A 21,703-nucleotide genomic window follows, 5' to 3' on the forward strand; every position below is an offset into this window, starting at 1 on the left:
ATGGGTTTGTTCGTGGTTTGTGATAATTAATAGAAATAAATCACCGAAACGTGTATACAATATTTTCAAATTAGTCATCTTACTGATATTATAAATGCGAAAGTTTAATTGTTGTTCTTTCACATCAAAACGGCTGATGTTTACGCTACGGGCCAAAATATAAACTGCTTAATAACAATAAATTACTTTTAAATGAGCATTCCACGTAAAGAATCATGATGTTTTTTCAGTTCTGTGATCCGCCAATTGGAATATATAATGTTAAGTTAATAATTTCTAGATATATACAGTTAAAAGAGCGTCTTTTATTATCAATTAAAAACATTGTGTCTAGAATGGATTTAAGCGGTAAACACAACAATTAATAATAATGGCAGTAACACGTTTTGGTCCATCTGTGCTAGCGCCATCTGGATTTAGCTTTCACCGGCTAACCCCATTTTATCTGTGGTCTACACGTCAACGGTCGACAGATAAGATATATTGTTTATGATATTGTACGCTTTTATGTGTACAGATAAAAAAGATACTAGTCTATGATAAAATTAATTAATTTTATTTTAGACCATTTATCATTATTTTTATAATATTTTTAGTTAAATTAATTTTAGTCCTATTAAAGACAAAAAATAATATATTCAAAAACAAATTACACGTGAAACCGCAAATTCTTTTTTTACGCGCTCTGACATAATGTTCATGTTGTTTGTCGAACAATGAACGAACGGTGCATTGTGAAGAATCCGTGTATCAGACATCAGACAGACCAAACCAACCAAGCGACATTTTGATTATTATTCCATTGTATTGCCATGTCAGTCAATATTGTTTGTGTAATATAAATAATCACGGGTAACGTCGTAGTGATGCGTTGTTAATAATGTTTGAGGAATAAGACGTTCATAACTGATTCGTATACGTAGGCAATAATTCGCGTTTGAGTTTTCAGTTATGTATCACTGTTGGGACGCGTAGCTAGTCTGAAAGTGGTACAGGTAGTGTTAGAAGGGCATCTTTTGTTTTTTTATTGTGATTGCTGGGATTTGTCGGCGGGATGGCTGTTCCCGAACAGTTCTCGCTTCGATGGAATGATTTCCATTCGAATTTGTCACAATCGTTTCATGCCTTGCTGGAAGGCGAAGACTTGGTAGACGTGACCCTGGCCGCTGGTGGCCAGTACGTGCACGCTCACAAACTAATCCTCTCAGTATGCAGTCCCTACTTCAAGGAACTTTTTAAGGTATGTATTATGTATTTTGTTGATTTTACCTTCTTTTTTCATAGAGGATAAGCTGGTGTAATTCTTGGTGAATTTTGTCTTCAATACAGTCTTTGGATACACTAGCATCTGTGCATTCAGTTTCCACCACTAGATATTTAGATAGACACCTGAACAGTTTGTCTGACAAGAGTGCAGTATAAATAAATAGCTATACTGTTGTGCATATGTAATGTGTCATGTGTAGGTGCATAGTTATGGAGATGTACATGTGTCCAGCATGGCTGCTAATTGTATTGATTTTTATCTATAGGTGTCTAGATGTTTGTGTAACACACTCCCCCACACCCTCTGCATAGGGTGCAAGCCAGACAGGAGGGTTGATTTTAGGTATTTAGTATTCCCTGCCCGCATCCCTACCTCATCTGTGATCTGTATGGGGAGGGCCTCCCTTATTATTTGCAATTTGGTACTGGCTGCCAACAGTTGAACATTTCCCTTGTTTGTGAACAGTTCACTCCACTCAGAGTCTTATTTAGTTTCCTGAATCTGTTGGTAAGTTTGTTTTTGTAATAGTTATGTTGTTTCCCATTACTATTTATGTTTTGTGTACAAATAGTCTGTAATAGTGAAAATGTAAAATTATTCCTGTTTCCACACTTATTTAAAGGGTTACTTGTACTTAAATAACATTACCTATATAGTGAAATATTTAGATCTTTTTTATTAAAGGGGAATGAGTTAACTTTGTATAATTAGTGTTGTACTTAAATTAAAAATCAATAAGCAGGAGTCTGGTAGTGACTGGTAGCCATGTTTGAAGCAAGGTTGCTTACCTGCCTTTTACATTTTACAATTTTAATGAACTTGTCAGGATTCAAATATAACTCCATGGTAACGAATGTAATACCAATGAAATAGTTGAATGCTATTTTGGCTCAATGTGTTGGTAATTGTATATTATGTTAAGAAATTCAATGAATCACTAGTATTGTTACAATGACCTTTGTTCCATATCTCTGTCATATTGAAACTATAACAAATAAAAAGTGTCCATAAACACACCCGTTATCATAATAATATGAATGTGAATAATACAAATGTTTATTGAATAGTCTTCACACGGATATGGAATAGGTTTAGGCATGCCAAACTGTTGATTTGGATTCTTACAAGTTATTTAGAATGCTGATGTCAATGTTTAGGTTTCAAAGTCTTTGGCACTCAACTAATAACTTATTTTGTGAAATGAATGAGATGAGAATCGAGATTTAAAAAATCTGTGAGTTGGATTTTCAGTACAGTGTAAGTTTAATCCTGTGGTGCGGGATGCATCAACTTGTATTAGCATACATATTTGTAAAAGACTAAGGGAATGTTTTTCATCTATTCAAACAAGAATTTTCATATGTTTTATATACCTGCATATGGTATTTGTGTAAATAAATTATATTATCATGGTTGCAAAGATATTATTTAATGATCCTAGTATTTTATTTAATAGAATACAATGTACAAAGTTTAATTCCTAGTATATGCTGATACAAGAGTTTTTGGTCAATACATGTTATTATACAGTTAGAAAGTTTGAAATTACTTAGTAAAAGTATCAATATAGTGTTATCTTATGTAAATATGTTGTGTAGTTCTTCTGGCCACATTTATCATGAGTAAACTGAGGTACTGACAAATGAATGCTTGTTAAGTATAAATTGGCAGGCATTTGTCCTAAGTGGCTAGTGCATTATAATATTGCAAGGAGGGCCTTGCAGCTGTTATGAATATGGCTTAGTCATATCATTAATGCAACATATACATAGATACAACTAGGATTGTAAAGGAATTATTTGTTATTTTCTTATTAGCCCAGTTTATAGGTAGGTCTATGAAATGCTTAACTGTTATATAAAACAGTTATTACTTTTGTTTTGACAGATGAACCCATGTGAACATCCAATAGTAATATTGAAAGACGTGGCACATCAAGAACTGCGCCAGCTGCTTCAGTTTATGTACCGTGGTGAGGTACACGTGCGTCGCCAAGAGTTGTCTGGCTTCCTTCATACTGCTGAGCTTCTACAAGTCAAGGGGCTGACCGGGGGCCGGGAGGTAAGTGTCACTCTTCAGACGACTGTATTTCATCTAGGTATTTTTATAATGTAGGCGAGCAGACATATTACCTGATGGTAAGCCATGGACTCTCGCAACATCCGAAGATTTGAGTGTTGCCACCCTGTGGGAATGGGGTATAGGTATCCAGTATCTTTTCTCGTATGATGAAAGCAACGCAATAATTGTATTACGCCGGTTGTCCGTGATGCCATCATATCAGTCCGATGGAGCTGACCCTAATTGCGTAAACCCTAAATAATAGAATTTGAGAACTTTCTAGATTTATTGTTTCTATCTACAACTCGTGTATATAAACTGAAATATTTTGCTGGAGACTGGACTGTGTAATTAGGGATTGCAATCCAGTACAACCTTCAATCCGGCAGGATTCAACCGGAAATTAAGCCGATCTGGCCGGGTCCGGCCGGAGCTTCTCTTTGAGCTAATTTGAACACTCTTTACAAATACGGCATTGCAACAGCCGCGCCGCATGTCCGTAACATTTTTAGACAACTTACAACATTACAGCTCTTCTGTGGTCAACTTGAGCTACACACAGAAGTTTATGCTTGATTTATTATATTATTTATTTTATTTGAAACCTACATAATATTAATTGAAGATTTTCGATATTTTTGAAATATTAAGTTACTTCGTAGACTATAGTATTACTTACTTGTAGTTTCATTTAAGCACTACTGGGTTTTCTTCGGATTTTCGAAAATTTCTCAGTAGTAGCACGGAGTGTGATATTTGCCCAGTATATGGCAATATATATCTCCTATTAGATGGGACTTATAACACAAATGGTAAAAAGTTGGTGTGCATTGTATAGTAATGTGCACCTCAGCCTACCTTCGGGATAAAAAGACGTGACGTTGTATGTACATATGTATGTTTCATTTAACACATATGAGTGATCTCCATACTGTATCATAATCCGTCTCACAGATTACAAACAACGGTGAATCATTTATGGTTTAAATAAAATCAAAAACTAAATCAAATTCAAATCAACATCATATTCTTTTACCTATAATCCAAACCTAAATTGTCAAAATCTACAGCTTATGGATACTATACCTATTACCTATATGTTTATCATAGATCACTTTCTTTTTTGTTGGAAATAAACTCTTTCGCACGGTTTTAAAGAGCGAAAATAGCTTATATGTAAAATACCGGATTGCATCTCTATGTGTAATAGCGGGCGAGCGTTTAGCGAAATTCTCCTTGCTTCTACTTATTCTGAATGATCAAAACACTAAATTCCACAAGGAATAAGCTCGCGACCTAAGAATCCAAAAGAAATACTTGTCATCTGTAGATATTTGCTTTACAGTCTGTGTTGTAACGACACTATGCCGCGTCTAGAATATTTGTGAACATTGATGAACAAACAAAAACAGTACAAAGATCAAGTTTCAGTCAAAATTAATTAGTGTTTGTTTCGTCCGGAGTCGAATGAGAATCATACCGACACTGAATGTTTTTTGCATCTCATTAGTACAGGAAATCAGGGGTAAAGACCAGTGAAGCGTTTCATAAGGGGTGCAATTTGTTTTGTAATAAAACATCTCTATGTAACTTAATCCGGCTTTTCGGGGTGGCGTCTACCCCCATACCTGTGAGAGGAGGCACCCTACCTGTCGGTGGTGTGGGTGCCGGTGGCCCAGCGGCCATATTGAAACGAGGGTGTCATTATTCATATTTAGAGTTATGTTGTGAACTACGTCTGCGAACAGCACAATGAACGTTTATGAAGCGTCGTGTTTTACACAGCGTTTCACTTGACGCTGGATAGATTCGACAGGAAAATACCGTGTCCATTTTAGGGTAAATAATAACTTGAGATTGAATAGTAACCCGTGACAATGTGTCATCCGTTAGTCGACTCTTATGATGACACCCGCTGGAAGAGAATTCTACTTTCTCACAGGCGGATAATTTGGCATACATCCATAAAATAATGTGCCAGTTAAGCCAACATAATACTAATATTATGTAATTATTTCCACAGCGAAGCGAGTCTCCGACTGGTATGGCAGAGGAGCCCCCGAAGCCTACGCCACCACAACAGGAGATAGCCGACCAGCCCGCCGATTGGACCCCTGCGGTGGAAGACACCACTTCCTCGGAGCCTCCGCCAGAACCCACCGACACAGTCACCATCAAGGAGGAGGCTGCCAGGAGCCCGCTGAAGAGGTAGCAGAAATGGACCATCCTTGATAAGTGTTGCTTTTGTAGAGTCCTTACAATCTGCAATGTATACGTAATGTGGCTGCTGTTGTATTACTTTTCAGATTACTGAAGAACACCCCGACCAAGAACAGCCACAGCACGAAGAAGAAGCCGCGCACCATCAAGGACTCGCCCACTCACCCCGAGAACACCGACTACCCATACGACGGGTATGTACCTTCAACTTGTGGCAAATCGTAATCACCTACTGACATTCAAATTATCATTATTTATTACACACAATTACATTAGCTTGCTGCTGTAAGATTGGCGGCTGCCAGGCTTCGCATACTGATCCACTTCATTACAGTGCTTCGACCAGCTGTCACAGAATCACATTGCGTTAAAATTAACACGCCATCAACATACAGTGGGTTCTAGTAATAACGTGCTTTTTCAAATTACGAGATGTAAATTTTGGTAGCTTTGTTCGAAAGGCCATAAAAACTCAATTAAATATTCGCTTTCTAATTGTCATATAGTATTATATGCTCATATTTTCAGTATGTTTGGTGTTAGAAAGCATTACCTACACAGCGTAATATACAACGTCAGTGGCGGAAGTCTTTGTTTAAACGGGAACTGTAACATATTAAGCCTCTTTTCTTAGAGAAATTATATAGCAAGGCTTCAGAAATGTAAAGGGTAGTAAAATTATTGTAATGCGAAGCACTGGTCACTTGTAATGTAGCTTGCAACAAGGCATAGTCAGCGCTTTAGAACTTACGTTACGTTGCGCGTTGCTTGCAGCGAACCGCTGATTGACTTCGACAACGACCTGTTTCACAGCGTGCTTGTGCTGCCCGAGTCTGCCAAGGAGTCTGGTAAGTCTTACATGCTTATACGCTCTGTTGTTCAAAACGATGCTTTCAGTATTGACCATCTGATATTTAAGGAAATTGGGATGAACATGTGATATAAACCAAAATTTGTAAATATAATAGAAACACGTAATAGGGAAAAGGACATAATTTGCAAGTATGCGGAGATCAATTTGAATGATATGAAAAGTTATGTAGTTTTTAGATGTTTAAAAAAATCCCAACAATAAAGATAGTGTGTGTGGTATGTTTACAATAAAAATATTACTACACTACAGGTATTCATAATATTTGATTTTACCTTTTGTTACCATGTAGATGCCTTATTATGACCAAGCTTACTATTGTGTATGTTATTTTAGTAACAATTGATAATACTTTACTCAGTTGAAAATGATTTGAAAGGGTCATGCATTTCATAACACAAACAGTTTGCTGACTATTGAATTTGTTATGTCAATCGTCATTTGGAAATTCATTTGGTTATTTATGTTAAATGGAGTGCCAGAGGAATTTAACGAAATAAATATTTACTTTCGACGTCATAAGAAATGTTTAAAATATTGTCAATTGTTTAATTAGAAGTGTTGACCGAATCGACCGAACTATTGTAACGACATACTTGTTGCTATACAAGAAAGATGGTCTGATGGTACCTTCCCACTGGCTCGCCCACAGCAGGTTGGAACTGCAAGACGGGGGGCGTAAAGTGTCCGTCGTGCCACCGGTACTTCGCGAACCGGTACAACCTGAAGGTGCACATTCGAGACAAGCACGACACTCGCGAGGGCACGCTGCAGTGCGACATCTGCCAGAAGCGGATGCGCAACCCATCGTGCCTGCGCGTGCACATGTACCACCACCGCAAGCAGGCAGCCTACCTCGCGCAGCTCAGCACGCAGGGAGAACCCATGAAGCAAGTGTCACTTCACACACACAAACACACGCCCGCGCCCACAAAACAATCTAAATGTTGCTATGACGTCATCCTTTATGTCATTGCATTAAGGAAAATATCAGTCACATTCCTTCTTCATTATTTGCAGTTGCCTACACACACAAATACTGTATTTACTCTAATTGTATTCAATTCGATTATTAACATGACTAACTGTTTTAAGGAAAGAAACAATTAATTGACATAATCCGATAATCCGAATACTAATTCAATGGACATTGTAGGTCAATCTTATTTCCTTCCTCTAAAGATACCTTCAAGGCTGCTTTCCCATACACATTTAGTTAGTGACCTGTACATAACGGTACATAGAGAACTTGCAGTCAATTTAAATATCAGTGTAGGTACCTATGAGCCAATTACAAATCCTTCTTGCAAATATTGAGTTAATGTACGCGGGAGAGTATTATATTGTTTATTTAAACCATTACAGGATGCAGAACATGGTCGGTGGAGGCAAGTGGCGCTCCGACTCATCCATGAGCAGCGGAGACTTCAAGGATGTCGATAAGTAAGTACTTTTATTAATTATAGGCATGTTGTAAAGGGTAAGTACACTAAGAGAACTAAAATAAATTTAATGTTCCGGAATAATGTCAATCCAAAATTAAGTTACCTTTCGACGCCATTTTAAATAAGCCCTCCGAGTTGGGAGGTTTCCTCAGCTGAGGTTTCGTCTTTTAATATAAATAATAAAACATTTAAACTGTATTTTAAAAGGACATTACACGCTGACATTATGTCCTGTCGTAAATGCGTTTATAAACATACAATGAATAAACATACTTGACAATATAGTTTTATGTGTAATAGACACTAATTCCTAGAAAATTATAGACCTTTTTCTCCTTTCGCCCTTATGTATGTATGCTTTTCTGCATTTCTTTCGCCCTTATGTATGCATTTCTGACGAAAAAGGGCTACTAGCCCTTTTTTGTCAGAAATGCCACTACCACCGTAATTGGTGTACGAACTAAGTAACAAACGGCCTAAAAATCTTTTGCCACAATGAGAGTAATACAGTTTACCTGGTGTGTGGAATTTAACAATGTTTGCTAGAAAATTAAAGCATTTCCAAACGACACGGTTCACTCAATTTCAAATACTTTATTAATTTTGCATAAAGATATTATTGTTTTTAGTCAGTAAACATATGGAACTTAGGGAAAGTCTTGTTCCAGTAGAGACAGGCTGTAGACGCTTAGCCTTAGCCAGGATTCTTATAGATTCCGTAGATCATTTAACGATTAAATTATATAACTACTTTCGGAAACTGGTACATAATATATAGTTTTATTATGCTGGTACATAACATGTTGCCTCATGTCAGTTATTTAGTATTAAGTAGAAGCGTTGTGCACTTGCTTGCGCGTGAAGATGCTCATATTTGCGATGTGTTTGTTCTCCTCTATTGGCCACCATGCGAATATATTGCTAACTTATGCCGCTACACACAGTTTCATTCGTTTCGTTTCGTCTAAAATATTGTATTTGTTAAGCAAAGTCTATGGTAAAATCGCAAATTGGTTTTGACATAGGTATTACTATAACTGAATCGCTTGGGGTATGCAATAATGTGCTCCAAGTTACACTGAATTCCATTTCACAAACATGACACACACTAACATGCTGAGCGATTATTGAAGCTATTATTTAACACCACTTTTACAATGTGATAAGTACCATTGGCGATTGATGCACAGGTTTAATGTAAGTGTAAAAACCTGTACAGATTCATCTAGCGAATTGTGTAATTTCAATATTACATAACAACACTGATTATCATAAAAAAATATGTATAACTTACCCATACTATATAATTATGAACAGCTTAATGTACATAGGTATCTACCTAGGTCTCAATATGTATAATTTTACTTGAGGCCACGGACTTGTAAAGTTTAGAAGTCGGTGCCCGGTAAGCAGTAAGCAATAAAAACTATGAAATACATAGTTTAAGTTTTACTTTATACTTATTGAAGTCCGTTTTTTTAAACGTAGTTTTATCAACTTTACCTAAGGTTGATTGCGAGAATGCGAAATGCCATATGGCATTAAGTTCGTCTTACGAGCCATTATTTATTATTTCGTGTGCATTAAAGCTTAAATAAATAAACTAAAGCGCCATGTGCTATGTAATTTAACCGCCTTATACAATATATACAATGCCTTAAGCCCGATGGTACATATTTATTTAATACATAATTTAAATAAGCTATGCCCGTTGACGAATGTTCCATCAATATTATGCATTCTTCAGAATTCTACTTATTGCTTGGCAAAAGAATATTCAATGGCGAATTGTGCAGCATGCATTATATAAATAGACATGTGTTTTAGAAGTTATGTACCTTAACATTTGATAGTTAATATAATAATTGGTCTTTGATATACTGTTTTCATAAAAAGAACCGTGTGGTCATGTGCATAACTTTCATAGATTAAAATATTCATACGAAATTACATTCAGAATGATTTCTTTGATGGATGATTTCTTGTTCAACCAGTGTCAGTGCAGGCACATACAATTTGTTCGCGTGCTTCATTAGTTGCTTCATCGTGCTATGTTCTGGCTATTATACCTATACAATGAAAGTCATCGAAATATATTCCAAAGCTTGCATAACGATTCCCGTCATGCAAGCTTTGTAAGCAATACATCATTACCTTTAATACTCTAACCATTAAACTAATGACACGTATTGCGTTTCGTGTAATGTCTGTCGTTCACTGCTGTTAGCTATGTATTTAGACTTATCTAATTATCAGCAAGGTCAATGTAGGTTTAAACAACTAGGTTACTTCTAGACACGTAACATTTTTAGTTTTTATAAAATCATATCTGAGCTAAGTATAAACACGCTGATTGAATTTGTACCCGCTATATCAAATACGCGTACAGAGGATGGAATTTTATGACGATTATGGCGCCCCACACAGCTCTCTAAAATGGGTTTGAAAGCAGAGTGGAAATAGCCTTAAAACTTACCTTAATGATTGCTGATTTAACGACCCGGCTTCAACCCGACCCGTTTCCTTTTTTGATATAGCAATTGACGCCCATAGACACTCGCTGTACCAGAGGAGTTATAAATAGGTTGCCACGGAAAGTGGGATTGGGGCTCCCCATCTATCTCTCACTTACTGCGAAACACAACGCAAGTGTTGTTTCACGCCGTGTCGTTTTCTGAGAGATCGTGATATCACTCCGGTCAAACCACACTTTCCATCATATTATTTCTGACACAATACAGATTACAGTTTGGCCTTCTATAGATCACCCTCTTCCATTATATCGTTTTACAGCCAAATTCAGTCCTCGATCTGTCGAAAGATATCAAAGGACAGAAGTTCACCATAGGGCGACGTCTGATAGGGGAGAATGGAAACATTGTGTCAACCACATTGTGTGTTACTGCTTTTATAACAAGTTACTGTAGAAAGTACAGTAAAGTAAGATAAATAAATATTGTCGCATGATTTATGTTTCCTCTCATATGTCCATTCATTGCTCTTGATAGTCAGAGTCAAGTCAATGTGGTTGAGATCGGTCGGCAATGTCAGGAGTGATTGATTCATGTCCATTCCAAAAGATAATATTATTTTTAAAACATAATTACCTATTCTTTCATCATAATAATATTATTAGTTTGTTTTTGACTTCTATAAGTAATGTGTGATATTATTTAGCACTTCTACTTTTCTTGCTTAAGTATCTACGACGTGTCTATGTCCGATTGTTTGTGTATGAAGTGGAATCTTGCAACTAAAGAACCACAATGGACAATATAATATGAACACTGCTGCACTAGCGGTAAGTCCCCTCTTTAAGGAGTGGCTTGAGAGGCGTCACGGCGTCCTCACCTACCGCCTGACGCAGGTCCTTACCGGACACGAAAGTTTCGGTAGGTACATGTTTCGGATTCGGCGGGAGGAAACGCCTGATTGTCGTCATTGCGAGGACCACCCGGTGGAGCATACGGTGGCGGTGTGTGCCCTGCATGTGTGTCCTTAGGGACGTGATCGGTGAAGGTGATCTCTCGCGTCCGGCTCTAGTTCAGGCCATGGTGCGGATCGAGGGGAATGGGATGCCTTCTTCTCCTTCTGCGAAGCAGTCATGTTAGCTAAGGAGGCGGCGGAGCACGTGAGGGAACGATCCTCCTCACGCACCAGCCGCCGCAGAAGACACTCCGGGTGTCGGGGATCGCGTGACGATCTATGGCCACCGTTAGTGCAGGTCTGCGGACGACGAGCAAGGGTAGCACGCGGCCCGACCAGAACCAGACCCCTGCGTATGGTTCATTGAGGTTTTTGAGGTTTGAGGCCTCAAAGAGCTAAACCACCACAGATGGGGTCCAGTAGGGCTGATGCCCGATACGGAGCTGCAGATAACGTAACAGTTTACTGGGGCTCCGGCTAAAAGCAGGAGAAGGAACGGGGTGGTTTTTAGTCAGTAAGAGTCTGACACTCCGAACTCTGAAGACATTGGATGATTTCCCCCCTCAAAAAAAGCGTGTACTTTATATAGCTGTGGGGTTTTGTTTTGTTCAAAAACTATGTATGACATGTTTTTTAATAATAATAGGTATATTGTGCAATCTCTAAGCTGATTGTCCACCGTCACCTAAAGTAAGTTAGTTTAGTTTAGCTTGCATAGTTGAGGCAATTTTTCATACATGTGGCCGGCAGATTAGCTGTTAGTTTGCGGTGGAAGCACGCCGCAAATGGTTGATCTTTTTAGCGTATTTCAATCAAAGAAGATTTATTTTTATAACCCTAGCTATCGACAGACAGCTACTTATAATGTAACGCTGCTTCGCACGCGTGACGTAGAAAAGAAGAACTAATGTAATTTCCAGAAGAGATGCGCTCGGCGCGGGCTTTGCAGTGTGTAGGAATGTGATCGAGCGGTGCGCGCTGGCTTGAAACTATAATGTTTTCTAGACTTCTCGTATAATGTAAAACCAACTGTTATCTATCTGCATTTAATACTGAATCTAATTAACGTATTTATTTCGATAAAGATTAATAGTCAACACAAGAAAATAGTTTCATACGTAGCTATTTGATCAACATCGCAATGTATCCCATATATAAAGACATTACATTAGAAATCTCAAAAAACAACAGTGTTTCTCTATATAATGGACGTTGTATACATACCTTCAGATTCTCTGGAATCATTCTATCTAAGAAAGATCTGTTGCTTAGTTTTAAATATCTTACCATAAACTAGGTCAGATAACGGAACACGTTTTGTATTGTAATTGTTGATATGTAAACAATGGATTTAAAAATACGAATAACGACCATATCAGCGCTGGAATTATACTTAGCTGCCTTATATAGAACGAAATCTAGACACACCGCAGTGTGTCCGCCAAGTTCGAGCAAAAAAACCGACACACCGGCCGTGGGTTATATTACACGAACCATTTCGGGCCAAGTTCGACCCACCTATAACTCAAAATCTATTTTATCTACGCATATGAAATTTCTAGTATCTATCGAGATCTACTTACTTATCTAAAATACAAAATTTCATTAATGTACCTATTGTAGATCTTGAGATATTGACGTCAGAAAATCGCTATTTTTACTATACACTCACTGACTGACTCACTCACTCACTCATCAAAAACCTAGACCACTTCCAATAGTCGTATTGACTTGAAATTTGGCATGGAGGTAGGTCTTTAGGTCAAGGTAAAGGAAAAAATCTGAAAATGGCCATGTGTGAGTCGGTTTTAAAAATAATGAAGGTGTAAATTCATACCCCTAAGGAACTAAAACAAAAAAATTATATATATCTTCCAATGGTCGTACCGACCTAAAATTCGTTACGAAGGTTTGTATTTAGTCAAAGTAAAGTAAAATAAGAAAAAAAGAAAATAAACCTTACAAAAATAAATGAAATCCCACCCAAAACATAAATGTGAAAGGATGCCAAGTTCGATAATATTGGAATGCTTCTCCTATAAAAGAAGTGAGATCTAAATAAGTACCAAGTTCCATACACAGACCTCAGTTAAAAATGATATAACTTGGCAAGTTTTAATAGAAAATTATATACTTGACTCATTGCGTTTAGTAGGTAGGTATAACAAAGTGTGTGAAAACTTGCCAACTTGTTATATCATTTTTAACTGAGGTCTGTGTATGGAACTTGGTACTTATTTAGATCTCACTTCTTTTATAGGAGAAGCATTCCAATATTATCGAACTTGGCATCCTTTCACATTTATGTTTTGGGTGGGATAAACTATACTTATCTCCTTAGCATAGATATGACTGATGTATAAAGCTAAAGAGTTTGTCTGTTTGAACGTGGTAACTAAAAACATGACTAAAAGCCTTTAGAGCTTGCGGTTTCTATATAAATCAAAGAACAAAATATTACATTTAGGTTAGGTACCAGTTTAGGTTAATTGCAGTTATAATGGTAGAAATAATGAAATTAAGTGCTTTATATTATTACAATGCTATCCTGGGGTGTTTAGCTATGAAAGGAAGGAATGTCATCACCAAAATCAGCTTTAGTAATCCTACTTTTAATTCATAGTCATAACGAAACAACAATGTAAACACAACAGACAATGAATGTCAAATAATGACTTTTTGACATAACTGACGCACACACGCCATGGTGATGTTTCATTAGTAATGAAACGACAATGAATCATTACATCTAATCACTAACGTTCAAACACGAAATAATAATTAGAATATGCATTAATTATAATATATATTATATAAAAAAAAATAAATTAACTAACAGTATGTATTTATACCAAATTCATATATATAAATCTATAATATATAAATCTTTTCTTATTGAATGACTCGTTTTGTTCCTCATGCAAGCGTACAAAGAAACGCAGATGGTCGCGATAAAAACAGGAAATAGGCCTTGGGTTTTTTTAATTCTTTTTATTCCCTAATTTTTATCCGCAACTTTATCAGAATAATAGTTAAGTAACCAAGGGTCCTATTTTCATTGCATAAATTTTGATTAATTTACATTTCTTGTACATTGATGAAATTGAGGTGGGGCAGGATCTGGCATTGTCACGTTATACTAGCACAACAATTGCCAGACTAGAACACACCAAACAGTATAATACATTTATTTTCATATTCTATGTTAAAATGACAACTGTTATTTTTGAATAACAGTTGTCATTTAACGATTATTTTAGAACATTTATGATCGATCACTCGAAGCATTTTCAAGTATCTGAAGATAATTGAACTTTTGAGGTCTAGCAGAGATGGCATTGTAGCTGCCCACACGTGGCCACACGGCCACAAAGTTGACTTTCTCATTTGTTTGACGTTGCGCAGTGTAAAAGCAAGGGATCGGTTAATAACCCAGAATGTTTCCTACTTGTTGACAGTTTCTCACCTGGATCTACGCCGGAATCGAACAAGGCGTTCCTCGCGCAACTTGGGCAAAACGAGGTGATGAGGCAAGCGTAAGTATTCACTCCGCTCTATATTATATGCTACTAGAGTTCCCACACTGATTTTTCTGAGGAGAAATTACTCACGTATATAATATGATACCTATTGCTTAGAGTAAAATTATACCTTGTAAGACTATCTCACTGTGCCTGTTATGTCACATGACATGAATTTTTTGTGTCATTTTGTACCGCGGCAGGTACGACTTCATGCATTTATCTGTGTGTTGCTACAAGAGGTCTTCAGAAGCATTGTGTGCACAACATTTATTTTTCCAGATAAATACAGACAATGTTAACGTTATTACTCGTTGCTGTATTGAATTTGATCACAAGTTTAAAACCGCCGTAGGTTTGGTGCTGTATGCAAAGGGATCACAGATATTTTGGTTATTATTTTATTTCTTGTGATAGTATTTACTTTGTTACTTGTAGACACTACTACCAGGCACAATATCAGGCAAGTTTGATAAATAATACACAGACTCGAGCCTTTTTTTTATTATAATCGGCACCCGGCGCAAAGTATTTGCTGTATCTAGAAACAGCTGTTACATTTTTCAGTCAATATTTTTTTTTTATTTTACTTTTTGTATAATTTTAGTTTTTGTTTGAACTAGATATAAATTACTAACTATAATTACGATACTAAAAGAAGATCAAGGGCAAGGTTACGGTAGGTGCACGATAATTCGAGGTATAACAGAATTGAAATGAAAGTTCATTTTACATTTTGTACTGTACTCGCATGTAATAATTTACAACGTTACAATGTAACAATTACAGTTTCTCTGCGTCGACACCGGAGGCGAAGTGTGCCCCCGAGACGAACAACGCGTCCAGTACTCCCGAGTCGGGCAAGCTTTCCGAGTCCGTGGTCCCCAAGACGGAAGCCGATTCTGAGACCGTATGATGTCAAATAAACAGGCGTCCTCTCATCTACGACTACGTGGCTCCCGACCGGCTGTACTCTATCTTCACCGAACAATCGTACTGGACCAAAAACCTCATCTTCAAAGTGGGGCGCAAGAAGAGGAGGCGCAACACCGCCCCCGCCAACAGGACCCCAAGTAGGCCCCTCCGGCGCTCCGAGCGTCTCCGGCGCAGACAACTCTCTGAGATTTAATTTGTGATTCATGATTGGATACTCTGCTTTTTACTTATTTTTTAGTATTACACACGTACCTCAAGATTTAATGTAGAGTTCCCCTTGATGTTCTTTTGAAAACATTATTATTTGCAAATGTTTGACAAACTTTTGGATGATGTTTGGTAACAAGTAACAAAACTTAGCTTCTCTTTATATCAAATGGACATCAAGGAACCTTCGAAATTCTCAGACTCTTGTCTTAATTAATTATACACGTTTTTTATATGATGAAACATTCCAATACACAAATTCCAAAGACTGAAACAATATACATTGCATTATTTTATGTAGTATTTGAAAAGCGCAGGATGATTTAATATTATTTTAGTAGTGCGCACGCGCGGACAGTTGCAATTTGTCTGTAATCTCATTTATTCGGCAATATGTTAGATTTAAGACTGGAATTGATGCCATTCTTCTTATATTCTCTATAATCTATTATACTCTTAACTTTATAAGTATTACGTAAGGACTTTAGACGATTTTTACTCTGTACTTCTACAATTTTGGAAATTGGATCTACACGTAGCTTAGGTTAGTGTGTATTTATCGCGGTAACTGAACCACGTCCTGCGCTTTTATAAAAACGAGATTATTAACGTGGCTTGTATTCTATAGTCCAGTCTTTTATTGCGAGGATATGGCAAGCTGTGTTATATTCTGTGGTAAAAGAATGGATCAAAGATGATTTTCATAATAAAAAATAGACCAAGTACAAGTTATTTTAGGCAGCTAGACCGACACAGATTTGAATTTATTTATAGAACAAAGTATCGTTGCCATTCCGCGTCGAAGTGTACAAAAGGAAACATTTTCGTTATTGACAACATGATCACCGCCTCGGATGATGTGGTGACCGTATAAAGCATAACCTTACAGTACAAAATACGTTATCGTATATTAATCATCTATGTATGCTTTACTTAGATTTTAAGTTATTTTAAGTTTTTAATTAAGTCCCCGTAACGTGAACAATTTATACGTACAACATAGGTTTAACGATGTATACATTTTTTTATATTATACAAGGGTTGTTTAGGTGTATTAAGAATATAAAATTATACCTCAATATTTGACGCGACTGTTTATGTAAGATATGTTATCCACTTCGGTTCGCCGTGGGAAACAGAACGTTTGCTCTCGTTCACCAAAACTTATCTCATACTTGTTTATTATTAGTTTATATTTTGCACATTCCTGATAAAGATGTACACAGTAACGAAAGACGTAGAATCAGCCCCGGTTGACGAATGTATGCTTCAGGAACGGGAGCGTGTAACGGCTGGTCCGAGTGTTAGCTCGGTGACAGATTACATTCCAATATAATATGATAAGGTATTAAATTTTCGTCAAATTGTGACCGGAAGATATCGCACGGGTCCGACAATGTGTCTGCAATAATGTGGTTACTCGTGTTAACGTTTGTCTGGTCAGGCTTTAAAGCGCGAATAGCTTTAACGTTTTAAGAATCGTCCCATCGTAATGAAGTCGAAATGTATTGTAGTCATTAGCTCTCTTATTGTAACGAGGTGCGCCTTGGATCGCGCCACCCGGCGGAATGTGTCGGCCGCATTTTTGTATATTTTTGTACGACTACGCCTCGGTCCGCATCACTTCGAAAGACAATGTTAAAAACAAGTACGTCCAATAATCGGTGTATTTTATAAAGGTTTGGGTTTCTAACCATTTAATATAAGGGGTAATGTGACTAACACTTATGATATTGAAAAAAAATCTCTTTACATTCCAATAGGTTTAAGCGTGCATAATCTTAAAAAAAATAGAACTTTTCTAACGTTATAATATTATTATATTTATGAAATAAGTACGTAGCGTTTTAAGTTTATAAAAGAGATTATTAAGAGGTACGAGTTAAGAACATTCCATAGTAATGATAGCTCTTGTAGATTTTTAGCATTTATATTGATTTATCAAGTGTTTTTTACCAAATTATTTTTATACCAATGCTATTTACATTATAGTATATGTCGAGTGTATAGGGGTGACCGCAAGGCCTCTGTCGGTTACGACATGCTCACAATATTTTGATTTATTTGAAGCGAATTGTTTTAAGGGCAGTAGCGACGTAAGTTTTACAAGAAGTAGCTTCTGTTATTCCGAACAATACACATTGTATGTGGCGGCTATAGACAATATTGATTGAGCCGACACACTAACGACTAAGGCAGTTCAGCCGGCAGCTAGAGTGGCCGGCCCTGGTACACAACATACCTTTGAACGCAATATTCGCTACTGTCCTTAAAACACAGCCTGTAGAGCCCGCTCATATTTTTTTAGTACTCGATGAAAGCGCTCAGAATATATTTTTACTCTTTATTCTATGTAATACTCAGTTTAATTTGTTGCCAAATATAATACTGTCATCAGTATGATATCAAGTCAGATGCGAGGTAGCCTCGACTGTTGTCTTTGTATTACTCATGCAGCGTTGCAGTACTGTACGCAATGCTCCGGTAGTCGTGTAACGGCTACAACCTGTCGGAGCCCCGTGCTCCGGCGGGCAGAAGGCAGCCTCGGATGTAATGGAATCATATATAACATTCCACAGTAATAGATTAAGAAGCGATTATCGCACATACATATATCGACTAATTAATACTTATATTGACGTGTCAGTAGTGTTTCTGTAATCTTTAACGTATCTACTCTGTATTCTAAGGTTTTCTACTGTGTGCTCAAATAATCATGATGAAGTACAGATGTATGTGTATCCATGACAGAATTAGCTTTAAGATTACTTTAGTCAATTTTGAATTTCAAATTTAATTGATATTGTATTGGCAAGGAAACGGTTTTATTGACGTGGGTCGATCGCCCTTGTAGCACGAGTAGCTACCGATACATAATAATTATATTTATTTAATGTTCTGCATGTGCACATAAACAATATGTAAACGTGTCAAAGAAGTGGTCCAAAATGGTAATGTGAGCATCGAGTATTTTTGTATGTACAAACCATTTTTATTATCGGCTCGGGACAACTTAGGAGTCACTAATTACAAAATAGATCGTTTCCCCGTGAACACAATACTGCAAGGATTGTGCATCACAATATAGTACGTAGTAAGTTAGAATGACCTGTGCTGACCGTCAGGCCCAGCGAATGTAATGGCGAATTGAGGAAACAAGTTGAGGGAAATAAGTTTGAAATTCAAAATAACTAAAAGCGGAAAGTTGTTCGTTCACAACGATGACTCAGCCATATGACATGTTTTAGGCAACTAATAAATCGTATTAATATCAAACTGTCCGTCTTGACATTTATAAGAATATTATATGAATAAGTATTTTACAACGCAAAATAACCAATAGAAGAATATCAGTAGGTATAGGTGTAATATTCAAGTGTTTAAATGAACCTGTCGCTGTGTAAGACAGATATTTTGACATTCCCATTAGTAGTTTTTATATATTATATTCTTCTCGATATACTTAGTAGACTTTTTATTTTATACATTATTTATATATATATCGTATGTGTATATTTTGCATTTAAATATGACAATAAATTGTCCGATAAATATTGGCCAGTATTCTTTGAGACTAGGATGTAGTAATGACGTGCTTGGGACAAGCAGGCCTGCGTTATGGCAGCAGTTTTACTGTGAAGGCAACACGCGGTTTGATGTTGACGAAAGTGTGACTTTATGTCGATGTACAGTTGTATTGTAGGTACGCAACAACGAAGCAGTGATAATTATATATTCGTCCGGAAGAGATACAATCTCGATTTGAAGGCTGCTACTGAAACGTTTGACTGCACGAATTGTGATGGATCCATGTCTCAGTACATATTGTACCTAATCGAATATAAAACGACAAAGACTAAATTCTAACAATGCTTTTCTTTTATTTTGAGATTGGCTTTGAAATCGTGTTACAGCAACGTATGTTATTCAGAACGTTTCGAAAGATATTGATCACATTTGCTCAATATATTTTACAACTTTATAAGTCTTATCGAATTTATAACACTTGTATCGAATTTACGATTTAAATATTTTATCCATTTACATGGTAGCGTGCTGACTATGTCGAAATATATGCTATAATGCATTTACTACGAATCTCGTATATTTATGTAAACATTTGTGACGCCATTTGGAACAAATAGTATGTGAAGAAAAATCATTTATCCTGTGTTACCATGCTAACTATTTGGAGATTGACTTTGTAGTGTTCGAAAGTAATATGTGAAAATTAAAAAAAAACAATCTAAATTACTTTGATTCACAATAGCAATGCTACCTCTTAAATATATTTTGTACAACGAAGATGATTTTGATTTATATAAATTGTCTTAAGCTCTCTAAGTTGTGATGATATTTATTTTTAAGTTTAATTTCAGCTGATGTTTATTGTTTCACGTGTGTTAATGTCGATATTGTTATGTTTCTGCTACCGGTTGCTTTTATATTATGTTGATTGAGTGTGATTCAATAATAAGCATTATAAGCTCGGAGGAGACGTGACAAGTTGTTGGCAGAAAGTAAATATCGGCATTGATATCTGTACTCGATTTAGTAACAAGAAGTGTTGGTTGCCCAAAAACACGTATTTTTTATTTATATTATTTAATGGAAGTGTGTTAGTTGCCCAAAAACTTGAATTGCTTTATTGAGTAACGATAAGATGGTGACCACCACTTGGTTAGCCATAAACTATTATATTTAGGGTTCTGTACCCAAAGAGTAATAAAATACGAAATATTTAGGTACAAATCTCGCGACATACTTTTACATCATTAGAATTGGGTAGTGCCATGCAAACTTAACATTATGTATACAAAATTTCAGCTCAATTCGTTCAAAATTTAGTTGCAAGATTCCACTTCACACGCATGTACATACAGTTCAGATACATTTAAATAAAAGCTTTAAAAACAGGAGCCTGGTCGTAAAACCTGGTCTTACACCATCAAGCCATATCTCATGCACGGTAGTAGTTGGACTGGACAGATATTTTTTTCCAGTCTAACAACAAATATTTGAAACAATACATATTTTACTGATGTTCCCATACAACGAGCATGATTAATTTGCCACTTTTTCTAGAATTCTGGTTAATGTTAGAGGACCCTTCGTACGCAAATCCGACTCGTATTTGGCCGGTTTTCTCACATCACAAATCTTGTAATAAAATTATTTGATAGATAATCATGTATTACAATGTCTCGACTTTGTGTTTCTTCGCTAAAGCAAAGAAGTTTTTGGGTCTCTAGATGGTTTTATATGAGCAGTACATTTTATATGTATATATGGGTCGACATGACATTTGTGCTCTGTTTATACTCAAATACCTTTTTTTATATTTTTATATTTAGCTTTACTAAGATAATAAATTATAATTTTCTATGAATGTTGTTTAATTTCGTATTTACACATAGAAAAGTTTATACAGAATAGCGCAGTGGCGCTTTGGTTGTCACATTATTCAGTAATAATGAGAGTGAACATGATCAAAATAGTCCTGTTTATCCGTATTTTTCAATATTGGTCAGGAGCAGGGGCCATAGTATTCCATAGTTACCATATTTACCAGTCCATTAGCCACCCACACCCATAACATTTTTCTTTCATATTCCACAATAGTCCTGCATCAACCGGGGATTGTCCTTTGGTGTACTTCCATAGTTCATACAGAGATAATCGCCGGCTGATGTCCCATTACATTTAAAGTAAAATTGTTCAACGGGCCTCTGCGAGTTGGCTTCGGCCC

The 21,703-nt window shown here is 36.5% G+C and overlaps 1 protein-coding gene across 1 annotated transcript; it reads left to right on the forward strand.

Moving 5' to 3' along the window:
• The first annotated feature begins 655 nt into the window (after positions 1-655).
• Positions 656-21,343, forward strand: LOC118273214 (zinc finger and BTB domain-containing protein 14). Its single transcript, XM_035590108.2, has 9 exons — positions 656-1,240; positions 3,155-3,328; positions 5,352-5,536; positions 5,635-5,742; positions 6,323-6,396; positions 7,072-7,309; positions 7,785-7,862; positions 14,749-14,826; positions 15,601-21,343. Exons 1-9 carry the CDS (start codon positions 1,055-1,057, stop codon positions 15,725-15,727), a joined length of 1,248 nt encoding a protein of 415 aa, XP_035446001.1. The 5' UTR covers positions 656-1,054; the 3' UTR covers positions 15,728-21,343.
• Positions 21,344-21,703: the final 360 nt, after the last annotated feature.

The sequence above is a fragment of the Spodoptera frugiperda genome, chromosome 25 (genome assembly GCF_023101765.2).
Source record: "Spodoptera frugiperda isolate SF20-4 chromosome 25, AGI-APGP_CSIRO_Sfru_2.0, whole genome shotgun sequence".
Classification (NCBI taxonomy): Eukaryota; Metazoa; Arthropoda; class Insecta; order Lepidoptera; family Noctuidae; genus Spodoptera; species Spodoptera frugiperda.

What these genes read in the sequence shown, in the direction of transcription:
- LOC118273214 (XM_035590108.2), top strand. Translation starts at nt 1,055, where the DNA reads ATGGCTGTTCCCGAACAGTTCTCGCTTCGATGGAATGATTTCCATTCG. An exon ending in ACTTCAAGGAACTTTTTAAG is followed by an intron (nt 1,241 to 3,154) that starts GTATGTATTATG and finishes TTGTTTTGACAG; the next exon opens with ATGAACCCATGTGAACATCC. An exon ending in ACCGACTACCCATACGACGG is followed by an intron (nt 5,743 to 6,322) that starts GTATGTACCTTC and finishes CGTTGCTTGCAG; the next exon opens with CGAACCGCTGATTGACTTCG.